Here is a 17,964-nt window from a genome sequence, read left to right on the forward strand (position 1 = left end):
TTGCTTCTTTTATCTACAAAATATGTTTTACTAGATAAGCTCTAATTTCTCTTATAAATTCTAAGTATATTACCTTTTTTGATGATGACTTAAGTTTTTAAATATTAAAATATCACCAAAGCCATTTCTTAGGTTTCATAACCTTGTAACCAGTGACCTAAAATTGTAGCCTTAGTAGTGGAACGAGCAGTGATGGCTACGATAAAGGAGAGGTCAACCTAGAAGACAAACTTTCCTTAAAGAAAAAAAAATTTTTTTAAGTTCAGGGGCACATGTGTAAGTTTGTTACATAGGTAACATTGTGTCATTAGGGATTTCTTGTTCAGATTATTTCATCACCCAGGTATTGAGCCTAGTTCCCATTAGTTATTTTTCCTGATCCTTTCCCTCCTCCCACCCTCAAGTAGGCCCCTGTGTCTGTTGTTCCCCTCTATATGTCCATGTGTTCTCATCATTTAGCTCTCACTTACAAGTGAGAACATGTGGTATTTGGTTTTCTGTTCCTGTGTGAGTATGCTAAGGATAATGATTTCTAGCTCCATCCATGTCCCTATAAAGGACATGATCTCATTCTTTTTTATGACTGCATAGTATTCCATGGTGTATGTACAGCACCACATTTTCTTTATCCAGTCTATCACTGATAGGCATTTAGGTTGACTTCATGTCATTTCTATTGTGAATAGTGCTGCAATGAACATATGCATGCATTTGTCTTTATAACAGAATGATTTCTATTCCTTTGGGTATATACCCAGTAATGGGATTGCTGCATCGAATGGTATTTCTGTCTCTAGGTCTTTGAGGAATCACCACACTGTCTTCCACAATGGTTGAACTGATTTAAACTCCCATCAATAGTGTATAAGCATTTCTTTTTCTCCACAACCTCATCAGCATCTGTTATTTTTTGACTTTTTCAAAATAGCCATTCTGTCTGGTGTGAGATGGCATCTCATTGTGGTTTTGAATTGCATTTCTCTAATGATCAGTAATGTTGAGATTGTTTTCATATGCTTGTTGGCTGCATGTATGTCCTCTTTTGAAAAGTTTCTTTTCATATCCCTTGTGCACTTTTTAATGAGGTTGTTTGTTTTTTTTCTTGTAAATTTGTTTAAGTTCCTATACATGCTGGATATTTGACCTTTGTTGGATGCATAGTTTGCAGAAATGTTCTCCCATTCTGTAGGTTGTGTTTATACTGTTGATAGTTTCTTTTTATGTGCAGAGAAGCTCTTTGGTTTAATTAGATCTCATTTGTCAATTTTTGTTATTTTTGCAATTGCTTTTTGTGTCTTCATTATGAAATCGTTGCCTGTGCCTGTACTAAATCATGTTGCCTAGGTTGTCTTCTATGGTTTTTATAGTTTTGGGTTTTACATTTAAGTTTTTAATCTATAGACACATAGACCAATGGAATAAAATAGAGAACCCAGAAATAAGAACTGCACACCTACAACTATTTGATCTTCGAAAAACCTGACAAAAACGAGCAGTGGGGAAAGGATTCCCTATTCAATAAATGGTGCTGGGATAACTGGCTAGCCATATGCAGAACACTAAAACTGGACCCCCTTTCCTTGCACCATATAGAATTTTTCTTTGACTATAGAATATAGGACTTTTTTGCCAGTGAGGGTTCATTTCTAATTTGTAAAATGCAAGTACTTACTGTGGGACACGCAGGACTTTTCTTTTGGTATTCCATCTTTCATCAGTCAGCTTAAGTGTCATTTAAAAGCATCCCTGAATATGTAAAAAGACATGACTATTTCCCAGTGAAAATAGCATTTAGAAGTATCTAGGAAAGGAGAACTATTTATTCTTAGTTGAGAATGGTAATGAAATCAGAATTTGAATTTTAAAGAATCTCCATTGTGGTCCCTATATTTTGAGATATGACAAACAGTTTGAAAAAGAGTTACTTTGCTACTGTGCATCATAAAAATATTTTAATATTGTACCAAAAAACTTTAGCTGAAACCTAATGTCATATTTTTCTTGAAATGTAAAAGATAAAGATCCCCAGACTATGAAAAGCATCTAATTTTATAACAGAATAAAAAGACTTTTGTGGATTAGAGGTATCTCTTTTCTGTTTATTTTTCATAATAATAAAAGTAATATATGTGCATTGTAATATTTTGGAAAACATTTAAACTTGGAAAGATATCTTAGAATTTTAAGGATTATTATAAGCAGTTTTCTTTTACTAAAGTAATAGTCTTTCAATGCTAAAATAGGAATAACAACTCAATATGTCACAAAAATGGAAAAGATAATAAATCTTTACCTAGGTCCTTCAAGAAAAATGTTTCAATAGTGTATAACTTTAAATTTATTAGATTAAAAAATCAACTATGTCTAGAGAATTTTTAGGAATCTTCTCATCATTTAAAAATAAGGCTAAGAAAAATATACATTAAGAAATGAAATAAACAATGCCTGTCTCAATGTAAAATTATTTTATTTAACACCATATAATGTATATAACATCTGGTAATAAATACCTGAAGATATATGACACATTATATGCAACTTATGCTTTACCAATTGTTTTATAACTATTTTATTTAGGGCCCCAAAGGAGATCCAGGATTTTCCCCAGGTCAAGCTGTTCCTGGAGAAAAGGTAATTATTTGACCATGAAATGAAATTATGGTAATATATTTCAAGCATTTTAAAATGTAGATTTTACTGTATCAGACAGGAAGAAAAAAATAAGAATTATTGGATTTTAATGAAAGAAGAACTATTTGAAGAATTATGTAAATTTTATCACCCGTTTCACTTATTGATTTAAGTCTTAATATTACTTTTATTAAATGTCTACAGTGGCCTGCCACTGTACTATCTGCCAATGGGGAGTGGATGGGGTAAAAAATTAGAACAGGATGCGGTCCTAATTGCAAAGATTTTTCTGTTAATACATATGCACACAATAATATATAAATTGTAATGCCAATTTACATCTTTTTAGAATAGTTTCACATACTTTATGATGTTTAATTACCAGGGTAACTCTCTGTGAGAGAATCACTCATCATTATCTTATTTTCCCATTAAGAAAACAGAATTCATAGATTTTAGCGGACTTATCACATGGATAGTAAATGGCAGAGTTGATGATATATCCAAATTTTTAGACTTCTCATCCAGTATGCTTTTCATTTCATCACAATGCTGTCAATACAAACATATACATATTTAAGTAAAAACTAGTTTTAAAGCAAAGATAACTACAAAAACTTTATCGGGAGAAGAATACTGTTTTCTAGTGAGGATAAATACAAATGGAGTCTTAGGAGGACATCTGGGAAGTTTGGTTTAGACAGGCACTTTATAAATGTAATATAATTATAGGATGTGTTTGTTTATGTAGTATACATTCACAAACTTTAAAAATCCCTGAACAATTTTGGTGGTTCCAAAATTGATCTGATCTTATTGGCTTACAGAAACTATCATAAAGTTTGAAATCTGTCTTTTTATTGGCTTACAGAAACAATTATAAACTTTAAAAAATCACATAATTACTCTACAGATACTATATGAAATAGTAAATCATCAAAAAATTATTTTATTTTGTTTTTTAAATTTTTACTTTTATGCAATAGTTACACATATTTTGGGAGTACATACTCAACATTTTTTAAATCTAAAATTTTAGTAATTTTATTATTGTGGTGGAACTGAGTTCGCTGAGTCAGAAGATTATTAGTATAAACATAGTACTTTCATTACTGTCTTAATTATTGCAAGGACAAAATTCTGCAATTTGAGAAACACAAGTGCCATATTTAAAAATATCTAAATATAATACATTTGATTTCTTAACTTAAAATTTAGAAATTAGAGGCCCACTCAGTTTTGGTGACTATTTCAAGTAAAACCCCTAGATTAAACATTCATATTTATATCAAATGCTTGGTTTTATCTTTCCCTGTGGCTTCTCTGAGCAAAATATAGGGTGATTCAATATGAGAGTTCAGACTTGGAAGCATGTTAGTCTTTTTTTACTTTTTGAGTTACTTGTATACTAACAGTGGTTAAAACTGTAACAGAAACATAGTAAGATATAAAATTTAATAGTATGTTGCCATAGAGCTTTAGTAAAATCCAACTTTTAAAATTAATAGAGGTATTCCTAAAATGGTAAAATTTAAAAATGATCTTTAGAAATTGTACTTACATTAAATTGGATTCAAATATACTGAGGAAACAGGAAACTGGTTATACACATAAATCTGAATACAAATAAAATACAAACATTAACTTGGTGGAAGTAGAAGGGGATTGGCAAACAATTTTATTTTAACCATTTAGCCATTTTTAACAATAAATATATAGTCAATGGTGAAAGAGAAAAAGAAATGCAGGATTCAGTACTTCACCATGTAACATCCACTAAGTAATATCTGTAATAGACCATACACAAAGATTTAAGCCATTTTGGGGCTTAAAAAGAGCATGCATAGATAGTTTTTAAATGGTGTAAGTTTTTCCTTTCCCATGAGACAGGTGAGATGACATCGAAATCATCATCATCACCATCATCATTATCAACCTCATTTTCCAGATGGAGGAATTTGAGGAGAAATTAAATGATTCCTTCATGACTAAAGCTATTGTAAGAGGACCAGCCTCTTGTCTCCTCTTTCCTCGTGCAGTTTTCTCTTCCTTCTATCAGAGTAATAAATGTAAAAAAGGTAGCGCTAATCGGTAACGCCTAGTCTATTCGAGCCAAGCACATGATGGACTTACCAATCAATTTTCTCTCATTACGCCGGGGTGAGGGACGTTCTGTGGAGCTGGCACGCAGGACGGAAGGCACCAGCTCAGCTCCGGAAGCGGAAGTGCCTTCTGTGCGTCGCGTGAACCTAGCTGGTCCCACCACAGCCCGTGAGATTCTCTCTGGGAATCCTACCAGGCTGCAGGTCCTCACAGAAACGGAATAGGGGTGACACCTCAACAGCTGCTTCACAATGCACTTGTAGATTTTTTAGGGAAACTACTTCCAATTTTCTTTTCTTTTTTTTTTTATTTTCTGAGACAGAGTCAGAGTTTCACTCTTGTTGCCCAGGCTGGAGTGCAGTGGCGAGATCTTGGTTCACTGCAACCTCCGCCTCCTGGGTTCAAGTGATTCTCCTGCCTCACCCTCCTGAGTAGCTGGGATTACAGGTGCCCGCCACCATGTCCAGCTAGTTTTTTTGTATTTTTAGTAGAGACGGATTTCACCATGTTGGTCTGACTGGGTTTGAACTCCTGGCCTCAAGTAATCCACCTGTCTCGGCCTCCCAAAGTGCTAGGATTACAGGCATGAGTCACCGTGCCCAGCCCTATTTTCAGTTTTTAAAACACGATAGACCTTGGACTGAGGCGAAGTTTGATAGCAAGAGCCTTATTACAGAAAAGAACAGAGAAAACAAAACAAGAATATGGAGGTGGGGAAATACAGCCCAGTTATTAAGCCCTGGAAGAGATAAGGAAGGGCGGGAAGTCTCAGAAACGGGCTCAAAGATTGTGAAGATTGGAAATGATTGTAATAAGAGCTGACGTCTAAGATTAAAGGGAGCTTTAATTTTCAAGAGAATTCTAATTTTCAATTCTCTTTCATGACATTAAACTTCTGTGTTTTGTTTATAGGGTGACCAAGGCCTTTCTGGATTAATGGGCCCCCCTGGTATGCAAGGTGATAAGGTAAGATGGAATTTACTTGTTTTCTTTTCTGTTTTTCTTTTTTTCTTTTGTCTTTTTCTTCAGGGATCCTTGTTCTGAAACGTAATTGGATGATATATGGATCTTGGAGGTCTTCAGTCACTATGATCTTGTTTTGAAGTTGAGCCTAAAACTAATGTTTTAAAATTCCTTTTCTCAGCAAAAGAAAATTAGGATGCCATCATCATCCCGGAAAGTGGTGCCCACAAAAGGCAGAATCTTGAGAAAATAAAAGAAGACCCTTCAATTAATGATGGGCACAGAATTCACATGCAAGAGAAAGTCAGTCACTGATAGAATATTGAAGCTTTCCTTTTTTAAACTACATTAGGGAAACGACCTACTTCTGAGACCTTGAAGTCACTTTATGACTTTTATATGCCCCAAGTGAGGTTTACCTGCTTATAGGTAATACATATGGATTTGTTAAGGGGTTCTCATTTTACTGGGAAATAATAATCTCTGTCTTGAGGTATATACAGATATGAGGCGTGAAGGGTAGGATGGAAGTGATGATTGGGGATGGCTAGTAAAAAACAGTAGTCATGTTCATATGACTAAGCTTTTTGTGAGGTAGAAAGGAGTACTGACACAGCTGCAATAATTATTTTATAAAATATATCTTGTAGTTTCCTGGATGAAAGAGGTATAACTTCTTTTCTATCTGGTCAGCTTGTTTTTTCCCAAACACTAAGTTACTGATTTTCTACAGGGAATGAGGAAAACAAAAAATTTCTTCTTAAGGTATTAAGGGTACCAAAATATTGTAGGGCAGTATTTGACTTGATATGGATGTCTAAATACATATAATAATGAGCTGTGTTGTTGTCTTAGTGTTCCATATCCCTTTCCTCTTGGGAGACTTATGTTGCAAGTGGTATTCAGGCTCTGGTTGCTTGGTTCAAATCCCAACTGCCATTTTGTAGGTTCCATCAACTTTGGACAGATTGCTTAACTTCCAAGCTTCAGTTGCCTCATTTGTAAATTGTAAGGATAATACTATCCACTTCATAGGGAGTTTGGGGGAAGATAGAATGAGACAATCCTTGCAACAATGTGTCACATAAATAGTCAGCCCTTAATAAATGTAAACCATCAGCTATTTATATGGTTTTGGAAATAATCCTGACCTCTTTTGCTTCCCTTCATGGCCCCTATTATAGGGCTGAATTGTGCAATGATGAAAAAGTACTCATGAGAGTATTTTGTCTTCAATGACCACACCATTATTTTAATGTTCTTCAGACTGGTCTTCATCCTAGACCTTAGTTAGAATTTGGTAACTCCCTTGAGATTGTTGGCTGCCCCTCAAGGAGACATGAAACTGCAGAGTGATCATTTCTGACAGAATTGATCTTGATACACAGGCATGAATCTGTTTATTTAATGCTACTGAGTATACATATGACTACTCATATCTCTTAGGAGATTGTACTGACATATATCATCAAACGAGACCTCATAATATGGATATGCTCTCAATTACTTTAGTTGATATTAAATATACAGTTATTGCATCCTATGCAGTGATACTGTATATGACAGAAGAATAATCATTACTTTCTGTAGTTAAATGATGTCTGTGGTTCCTGAAATTAGCACTCCAGAAAGGGACACACTAAGTAAATGTTGAGTAGTTTTTGTGTAGAAGAGTATATAACATGCAATCTCTGGGAATACATATTATTCATAGACCAAAGAAAAAAATACTTTGATTTTAACCGTTAGAGCAGATTATTGTTTTAACTTTGAAGTTGTACTTGTTTAAAGCAGAATTACTAACTTTCAGAGACCTGTGTACATGTTATATGGCCCATCAGTATTTTAAAATATTAAGAATATATTCTTTTTGGTCTGTGTAATATTATTTTGCATTCTTCTTTTCTAGTAAAGTCATAAAACAGCATTATTTTAAACATACTGGGCCATTAATTATCTTTCACAGATTTCTTGTTTCTCTTATATGATTTTTTAAAACCTTTCAATCTGGCTTTTATTATTAGCTGATAGAAGTAGACCCTATAGAAGTCGGGGATCTTGGTGTATTATCAATTAGGAGCTATTGCACGATCTTCTCAAGCTAAAATTTAGTTGAAAGTATTTAGAAAGTGACTTACTTTCTGATAAAAGAAGAATCCCTGGTTCACTGTGATTTGACAGTAGTTCAGAATAGTGCTGAAATATTTGAGATTATTTTGTAATATTTCTTGGAATATTTTCCTCCTTTTCAGAGTGTTTCTATTAATGGAAACTGTGTACAGATTTTTGAAAAACAAGTATAACTAGGAAAAGGATACAATGGCTCAATTTAAGCCTAGACTAATTCTCCACCTAGCGGGCTTGGGACAAGTTTGTATCGTACTCCTTGTGGTATGTCTTACTTTAATATGAGTATACAATAGAAATACATTCAAAATGAACTTGATATACTTTTCCTGTGGTTTGTATGGAAAAGGGAAAGGACAAGACTCATTATTACGTAGAATGTTCAGGTAAATAGTGAGCTATTTTTTTATTGAATTTGGTTCAATTTGAACTAATGTGGTTCATTTTTGGACACTTAAGGCACTCACAGAATTGCTTCCTGCAAACAGGATCCATGCTAAGAGAACCTAGAATAGTGGCTCCTATTAGCTGTAACCTAGGGACTCCTATTCCTTCATCCTTGCAATTCTCCCCGAAAGTGCTGAATGAATTCTTAAGATCAATACAAAGATTTAAGTTATTCATTTTCTAAGTGAGAAAACAAAGATAAGCCCAGAGTGGTTAAAATAATTCTTCAGGGTCACTTTGAGAGGGATGGCAGGATACTGAAATTGCTGTGCTTTTAACTATTCAGTTCATATTATGAGAGATGAAAGGGTACTTAGGTTTTGGTTAATACGAAGTAATTATATCTTTTTATCTGTTAAACTATTTTATGAATTACTATTGTAACTATTACTACTAACATTTAAAGTAGCTATTTTATTGTGTACAGTGTTCTAATCTTTCTGCTGAGAAGTTTCTTTTAATCTTTAAGACAACTCATTGAAGCCAGGAGCAGTGGCACACACCTATAGTTCTAGCTATTTAGGCGGCAAAGGCAGGAGGATTGCTTGAGCCCAGGAATTCCAGGTTGTGATGTAGCATGATCCTGCCTATGAATAGCCACTGCACTCCAGCCTGGGCAACATAGTGAGATCTTGTCACTTAAACAAACAACGACAACAACAAAACAACCCATTGAGACAGATACTATGTTTGGTATGTCATAAATAAGTTAATTGAGGTGTATGAGGGTTAAGTCACACTTTCAAGGCCATGCAACTATTATTTGGAAGATTTATAACTCAAATCCAGGCCTGTTTGACACATATGACTGTGCTCTTAATAATTTGGATACTGCTTCTTTATTAATTAATTTATTATTTAGCACCCATAATGCAACTATTTGTTCCCTTAATGGTGTCCCATAAATTCTGTAGGCTTAGTTTTTTGGGGGTATGGGGGGGTCTGTCTCTATTATTTCAAATGACTTTTAAGTTCAGGAATTCTTTCTTCTGCTTGGTCTAATCTACTGTTGAGGCTCTTGATTGTATTTTTTTATTTCATTCATGGAATTCTTTAGCTGTCAAATTTCTGTTTGGTTCTTTATTGTGATATCTATTTCTATGGAATTTCTCATTCAAATCATGAATTGTTTTCCTGATTTTGTTGACTTGTCTATCTATATTCTCTCGTTTCTCACAGAGTTTCCTTAAGATTATTATTTTGAATTCTTTTTTTCTGGCATTTTGTGTATTTCCTTATGATTGATACCTGTTACTGGAAAATTATTCTATTCCTTTGGAGGTGTGGTGTGTCCTTGCTTTTTCATGTTTGATGTGTTCCTACAATGATTTCTACACATCTGGTGGAAAAATTACCTCTTCTAATTTTATGGAATAGATTTCCTAGGGAAAGACTTTTTCATATGAACTACTCTTGGGGTGTTGTTTTGGTGGGATATATTGGCTTTGGTTCTAGATGGAAACAGTATGTAGTCTCCATGTAGTTTCTTCAGTTGTAATCCATGCTAGTGACATTTATGAGTGTCTCGGTAGCCTAGGCCGAGAGAGTTTGCGACGGTGGTGGTGAGGCTTTGCCAGGGGTGGGCTTGCCAGGCTGTTTCTCAGGTCAGGGGCATGTGCATGCACATGGTGAGTCAGCCAACTTAGGGCTGGGGTTGGGGCTATGGGTCTCTTACTCTGGCTGGAAGCATGTTAAGTCAATATCTGTTAGATACTGGTATTTAAGTACATCTGACTATCTCTAGCATGTTGCAAGAGGAAGTAAAATACTGTTTTTCATGAAAGCCAAGGGAACAAATATAGTTTTGGATGACAGATAACAATGACTTCATTATTCTTTTTCTCTGGAAAGTACCTGTAAATATTAAAATATTTCTAATATAAACCAAACTCAAGTAATCCTTAAAGCTAAAATGTCTGCAAGAAAGTTATGTGAAATACACTAATGACTGATAAAAACTGTTGAGGTAAATAAATAGAAGATTAATGTAAAAAAAGTCTTGAAAATTGAAAGTGAAATTGAGATAGAGAAGGCAAGCAAATTAGCAGCAGTATTCTCTTCAGTCTTTAATAGATTTTTTGGTTTGCTTCTTTCTTTTTCCCGTTTTTCCATCCATTCCCACTTTTTGAAACCAGTATTAACATTTTTAATGAGCAATATGTTTTCCCTAGATTGACTGGTTATATTGCCTTAACTAAGCAACTTTCATGTAACTCTTATTTTCCTAGGAACTGAAGTATAGTTTTACTTCTTACTGAGTGTCTGAATTTTTGCCAAAAAACAGATAAGTTTGATCCAGAGTGCATGCTTGATTGGATGAAAGACAAGAGTCCTAATTCTGAGTTTGGAATCAGGATAGATTTTTAAGTTTTTTAATATAGCCAATGAGTTGTACATTAGAATGGGAAGCCTTCTATTTATAATTATAAGAACATTAGCAATCCAATCAATTGAAACTGTTTTTCTAAGTTCGAGACGATAAGCCATATTGAAGTAGTTAAGCACCCCTTACCACAACTCAGAGCAGTTGTGAAATATGATGCACACGTTTTAAAACAAATTTTTGTAAATAATATATGACAATATTTTTCTGGATATTGAAAAATCCTCTCAGTTTAGTGATAACTATAAATCCATGTGAATTTTTATTTTACTTTGAGAGAATTTGTTCAATTATTTTTTAAAAGAATCTTTTTATCGCATAGGAGGCACACAGTAAATATCTGTATAAAGTTGGGCAGGAATAATGAACCAAAAGCATCGGGTGGAATGCACTGTGACTTATCAGTCACCCCCAAAGTGTGCAGCTCTTCATAAACTTTTTAAAGCAAGGATAATACTAAGGAGCTATATTAATACTGAATATAGATAATCACAATGACCAAAAAAAAAAATATCAGAGTTGGCATAAAAATCAGTGCCTGAAGAAAGATAATGGAGAATTCTACTGCTTTATAGCCAGCTCTATAGATCATCTCTCACTGGCTTATTATTCCTATAAAAATCTGCAGAGCTGTGTTTTACTTTGAGTTGCTTCCCAATTCAAGTGTAGTACTGAGTCTAATACAAATGCTGCTGCTTGGAAGTTGTGCTGCCACCACTGTTACCATCTCTGCAATCCCACTAATTCTGCTAATGGTAGGGGAAGCTGAGAACAAGGTATCACAGTACTGAACTCTCCAACAGGCAAGCCAGTGGTTGCCAAAGTGGCGTAGTTTTGGGGACTTTGAAAACTTCCCTGTGTCCAAAGATATTTCCCTCAGTCTGGCTCGTATGATTGAAATTCCAACATTAATGACAAATTCATTTGGCTAAAAGTATTTCAGTTTCCAGAAGTCTTTGTAAATATTTCTGTGTCTTCAGAATAAGCTGTGATCTGTGATTTAGCATCATTTTAAGAATTCATCTATCATACTGTTTTTCTATGTGAGAGCTGGTTGAGAGGTACTAGGGATCGATGGGACCACAGAAAAAGCCAAGTACTACTTAAAAGAGATTAGCAAGTCAATATTGTGAGGAGTTTGGGACTAACATTGGCATGAGTCTGTTGTATGCCTTAGGGAAGTATGTTCTAAATTAGAAGGTGGGTAGAATAGAGAGGTTTGTGTTGTATTCATCCTATAATTTAAGTCTCCCAAAGTTCTCCAGCTATCTGGGATTATTCTTTTATTTAATATTTTTTTAAAAAAATAATTAAAATCTTTATTCTTAAAACATTAGGAACCTTAAGGCCTTACCTCAAGAAGTGCTTACATTATTCTGGTTGTTGATTTTCATCTTGTTCTGAATTCTTGCTTAGGGATTCTTTTTTGATAACTATACCATCCTATTTTATCACTATTTCTCAATTTTGCCATAGTTTTCTCTGGTTATTTTGGCCAAACCATGGTTATAGGCCTTTGTTGTATTCCTCAAGGCATTGCTGACATGAGTCCTGTAATATTTGACGAACTTTAGTAGAGAGTTATAATTACCTAATCTGTAGAATAAGGATATTACGTTGTAGAGAAAGAAAATTTAATGTTGGCTTTTAGACAACAATGCAGTAACAGTGGCTAAGGGAAAAATATATGGATTTAGGAAATATAGTATAAGTTGCTTAAGTGTAATGTAAGGACTACATTTCATTCACTGTGGTATTGCAGTTCAGTGTCTGGCACATAACAAGCACATATTATGACTGAATGAATGATAACGCTGCTCTTAGATTCAATTGACTGTGCCCCTTTACCTTGCTTGCTTGTCAAAGCACCACCTCGTCTCTGCTGTCTTATTTTCACTGAATCCTCTGGCTCCAACCACCCATCATTTTATTTCAGGTTAGCTAAGTAGAACTAGTTAACCTGTTACTCATCACTCATTGATGTTGCCTTTTACAGGATTATGCACGATGGTTAGCTCACCTTTGCCTCAGCTTCCCGAGACTAGACAGAGGCAAAAGATCCAGGAAAATTGCCTCAAGCAGAAGAGCAGTTTTTTCCTTAGATAAATTCTGTAACTAACCCTAAAATTCTGCAGCTGTTTTAGTCACATCTTTTTGTCCTGCAATTTGTTCAGCAAACCACTGTTATGTAAATGATATACATATATGATATCCAGTTGATATGTATATCAACTATATGTGATGTATATAGTTCTTGCCTTCAAGTAGCTTACTGTCTTGAAAAGAAAACAGTTATAGACTGAGCATCCTAAATCTAAAAATTTGAAATCTGGAGTGCTCCAAAATCCGAATTATTTTGAGCGCCCACATGATGTTCAAAGGAAATGCTCATCGGAGCATTTAAGATTTCAGATTTTCAGATTTGGGAGACTCAAGTGGTGTAATGCAAATGTTCCAAAATCTGAACAGTTTCAAAATCCAAAACACTTCTCGTCCCAAGCATTTCAGGTAAGGGATATGTAACCTATACAAAAGTAAATAATTAAAGTATCATAATAAATTATAATTTTTATATATTATGTAAATATAAATTATATTTATATATTATGTAAATATATAAATTATATTTATGTTATACAAATATATAAAATTGTTATATTTATATATTATATAAATAAATTATGCTATGGCAAGTGTGATTATGAAGATATGGAAGAATTATTATAGTACATAGTTGAGGTTCACATAAGCTTCCTGGAGGTGAGGGGTGGATGGATACAGGAATCAGGGAAAAAGGTGGCATCTAAGATGATTCTTGAGGATGAGCAGAAGTTATCCTAATGATATTGCACCTAGTGGACAAGTATGCTGTCTACACATAGATAACACATAAGCAAAGGCTGAAAGGTAAGAAACACTTTTTTGTTCATGAATCATGAAGCGTGAGGGAGAAGGTGTCAAGAGATAGAGCTTGAGGAGTATTGAAGTACCAAATTATAAAGGGATTTATAAGCCATGTTAAAGCATGTACATTATTGTGTAGTAGAGAGGTACTACAGGATTGTAAGAAGGGGAGTGCCAGAGGCAAATCCTTTAGTCTCCAGAATTTCTTTAACATTTTTATGAGTTCGAGAGAGATATGCTTCTATCTTTCTGAAACCAGGCTTATGATAGAGAGTGGGGGTGATTATACAGAAGCTGCCTTGTGCTATGTAGAATACTTTCTCATATGTTGGAAAAGTCTTTATCTCCATGAATATAAGTTCTTCCCATTTAATGGGGGAAAAGAAAACTGTTAAAAGGAGTAAACCATTGATAAATAAAGTTAATAACATGTAAATTATAGGGGCATTGAGAATAATTCTCGATATTTATATGCAGGCAGTCCTTACTCTCTGTGGTTCCTATATACATATATTCTGGTTGCCACAATTTAATTACATAGCATCTGTTCCCAAAAACATAATTAATATTTCATTTACCACAGTATATTAAGTATGATTAACTACATAAAGTACAGACTTTGCTACTGGCCCTTTAGTCCACAAATCACTGCATAAGTAATGGAGTCCATCATGACCAATTACCAATCAAGTCATTTCATTCACTCTGTTGGTGATTGCTCACTGTGTATCTGTTATTCAATCAGGTACAGACACTAAAGTTGTGTTGTTTCCTTGTTTTGCAGTGATAAACTCAAGTAATATTTTACACAGATGAATAATCAAAAGGAGTATTAGCTAACAAAGATGAAAGAACAGCAAATAAAGGAATAGTGGTTTTGTTTTTTGTTTTTTTTTTTTTAGAACTAGCTGACCATGAGATACTGCTGACATTTAAGACTGCATATGCAGCCATGGAAATTTATTGCTGGTGAACTTTTAGACATAAATGAGTAAAGTGGTTATGATGAATAGGACAAGGATGTTCCAGAGGAAGTGACACTTTCAAAAAATAAATCTTCACATTAGAAGAACTCTTGGAAATATGTCATGACATTGAAAGTGCAAAAGATGAAATGTTGGGAATCGATCCATACTTAGAAGCGAGTATGACAATTTGCCAAGGCATAGGAAATATGCTTGCTTAGCATGATAATTTAGACTACAACAAGAAGGCAAACACTTTCAAACTAATTTTGATAATTTTTTTCAAAATAAATGATGCTTTAATTTCTAATGTTTTCAATTATACTGTACTAAATTAATACTAGTATTTTTTTTTTATTTCTCCATGCAACTATAACCAACAGTAAGAGAGTTTTTAACATTTTGACAAAAATATTTAAAGGTCATGGAACAATTGTAAATTTTCCCATTGGTTAATAAGACTGCTTTGTACAATTTCAGCTTGCACAGTTATTTTTATTGTCCTATACTATAGTGCAAAGTGAGGAGGATCTGTGTATAAATGATACTACTGTTTTCCTTATGATTAAACATTTTATTTACATATTCAAATCTTAATTACTGGGAGTAGTTTGAAACTGGTTTCTTTTGTAACCACTAATATTTCTGATTTTGATTCGATTGTGTCTCTTTTTTTTTTCTGTCCTGTGTGGTCACCTATTGATAACATTTTTAGGGCTCAAATTTTTGTTAACATATTTATTAAAATTGAAGTCTATATAAAATTGGATTATAAGCTCCATTTATTATTGGAATTCTTGCTGAGGCAATTTATTTATTTATTACTTTAATTTTGTAGGTACATAGTAAGTGTGTATATTCATGGGGTACATGAGATATTTTGGTACAGGCTGCAATGCATAATAATCACATCATGGAAAATTGGATATCCATCCTCACAAATATTTATCCTGTGTGTTACAAACAATCCAATGATACTCTTTATTTATTTTAAATTGTACAATTAAATTATTATTTACTATAGTTTGTCTGTTGTGCTAACAAATACTGGGTCTTATTCATTCTTTGTAACTATTTTTTTGTACCCATTAACTATGCCCCCCTCCCTACCTCCGCCTCTTCTACTGTTCCCCTCCCAGCCTCAAATAACCATCCTTCCTTTCCTGTCTCCATGAATTCAATTTTGTGATATTTAGATCCCACAGATAAGCAAGAACACATGATGTTTGTCTTTCTGTGCCTGGCTTATTTCACTTAACCTAATGACCTCCAGTTCCATCCATGCTGTTGCAAATGACAGAATCTCATTCTTTTTTGTATGGCTGAATAGTACTCCATTGTGTATATGTACCACATTTTCTTTATCCATTCATCTGTTGATGGACACTTAGGTCACTTCCAAATCTTGGCTATTGTGAACAGTGCTGCAGCAAATTTGGGAGTGCAGATATCTCTTCAATATACTGATTTCTTTTCTTCTGGATATATACCCAGTAGTGGGATTGCTAAATCCAGTGGTAGTTTTATTTTTGGTTTTTTGAGGAACTTCCAAACTGTTCTCCATAGTGGTTGTACTAATTTACCTTCCAGTGAATTGTATATGAAGGTTCTCCTTTTTCCATGTCCTCGTCAGCATTCTTTTGGATATAAGCCATTTTAACTGGGGTAAGATTGTAGTTTGGATTTGCATTTCTTTGATGATCAATAATGTTGAGCACGTTTTTATATCCCTGTTTACCATTTTCTTTTTTCATTTTGAAAAATATCTGTTCAAATCTTTTGCCCATTTTTAATTGGATTATTTGATTTTTTTTTCCTATAGAGTTGTTTGAGCACCTTGTGTATTCTAGTTATTCATCTCTTGTGAGATAGGTAGTTTGCAAATATTTTCTCCTATTTTCTGGGTTGTTTTTTCACTTTGTTGATTGTTTTCTTTGCTGTGAAGAAACTTTTTAACTTGATGCAATCCCATTTGTCCATTTTTGCTTTGGCTGGCTGTGCTTGTGGGGTATTACTTAAGATATCTTTGCCCAGACCAATGTCCTGGAGAGGTTCCCCAATATTTTCTTGTAGTAGTTTCATAGTTTCAGGTCTTAGATTTAAGTCTTTAATCTATTTTTAATTGATTTTTGTACAAGGCAAGAGATAGGGATCAAGTTTCATTATTCTACATATGGATATCCAGTTTCCCCAGCACTATTTATTGAAGAGTGCCTTTTCCTCAATGTATGTTCTTGGCAACTTTGTCAAAAATGAGTTCACTGTAGGTGTGTGGATTTATTTCTGGGTTCTCTATTCTGTTCTTTTGGTCTGTGTTTTTATGCTGGTACCATGCTGTTTTGGTTACTGTAACTCTGCAGTATAATTTGAAATCAGGTAATGTTCTCTTTGCTCAGGATAGCTTTGTTTTCTTTGCTCAGGATAGCTTTGGCTATTCTCTGTCTTTTGTGGTTCCACATAAATTTTAGGATTGCTTTTTTTCTATTTCTGTGAAGAATATTACTGATATTTTGATACAGATTGTATAGAATCTGTAGATTGCTTGGGGCAGTATGGACATCTTAACAATATTGATTCTTCCAATCCATGAACATGGAATATCTTTCCATTTTTTGGTTTCCTCTTCAATTTCTTTCATCAGTGTTTTATAGTTTTCATTATAGAGATAGTTTACTTATTTGATTAATTCCTAGTTTATTTTATGTGTGGCTATTGTAAATGGGATTGCTTTTTTATTTCTTTTTCAAATTGTTCATTGTTGGCATATTGAAATGCTACTGATTTTTGTATGTTGATTTTGTATTCTACAACTTTACTGAATTTTTTTACCAGTTCTAATAGGTTTTGTTTTTTTGGTGGAATCTTTAGGTTTTCCCAGCTGTAACGTCATGTCATCTGCAAACAAGGATAATTTAGCTTCTTCCTTTCCAGTTAGGATCCTTTATTTTTTTTTTCTGTTGTCTGATTGCTCTAGTTAAGATTTTCAGTACTATGTTGAATAACAGTGGTGAAAGTGGGCATCCTTGTCGTATTCCAGATCTAATAGGAAAAGCTTTCAGTATTCCCCCGTTCAGAATGATATTAGCTGTGGATCTATCATATATGGCTTTTATTATGAAGAGGTATATTCATTTTATATCCAGTTTTTGAGGTTTTTTTAATCAAGAAGGGGTGTTGAACTTTATCAAATGCCTTTTCAGCATTAATTGAAATGATAATATGGTTTTTGACCTTCATTCTGTTGATATGATATATCACAGTGATTGATTTGTGTGTGTTGAATCATCCTTACATCCCTGAGATAAATCCCACTTGGTCATAATGAATCATCTTTTTAATGTATTCTTGAATTCAGTTTACTAGTATTTTGTTGAGGATTTTTGTATCAATATTTATCAGAGATGTTGGCCTGCAGTTTTACTTATTTATTTATTTTTTATT

At 33.8% G+C, this 17,964-nt stretch overlaps 1 protein-coding gene across 1 annotated transcript in view; it reads left to right on the forward strand.

The window, feature by feature from the left end:
* The window catches only part of COL24A1 (collagen type XXIV alpha 1 chain), a 390,023-nt gene that overhangs the window by 49,639 nt on the left and 322,420 nt on the right, over positions 1-17,964 (forward strand). Inside the window, exons 6-7 of the mRNA XM_007978084.3 lie at positions 2,578-2,631; positions 5,647-5,700. Of these exons, the coding sequence (XP_007976275.3) occupies positions 2,578-2,631; positions 5,647-5,700 (108 nt within the window). The remainder of the gene's footprint in view (positions 1-2,577; positions 2,632-5,646; positions 5,701-17,964) is intronic.

Source organism: Chlorocebus sabaeus, chromosome 20, assembly GCF_047675955.1.
Source record: "Chlorocebus sabaeus isolate Y175 chromosome 20, mChlSab1.0.hap1, whole genome shotgun sequence".
NCBI lineage: Eukaryota > Metazoa > Chordata > Mammalia > Primates > Cercopithecidae > Chlorocebus > Chlorocebus sabaeus.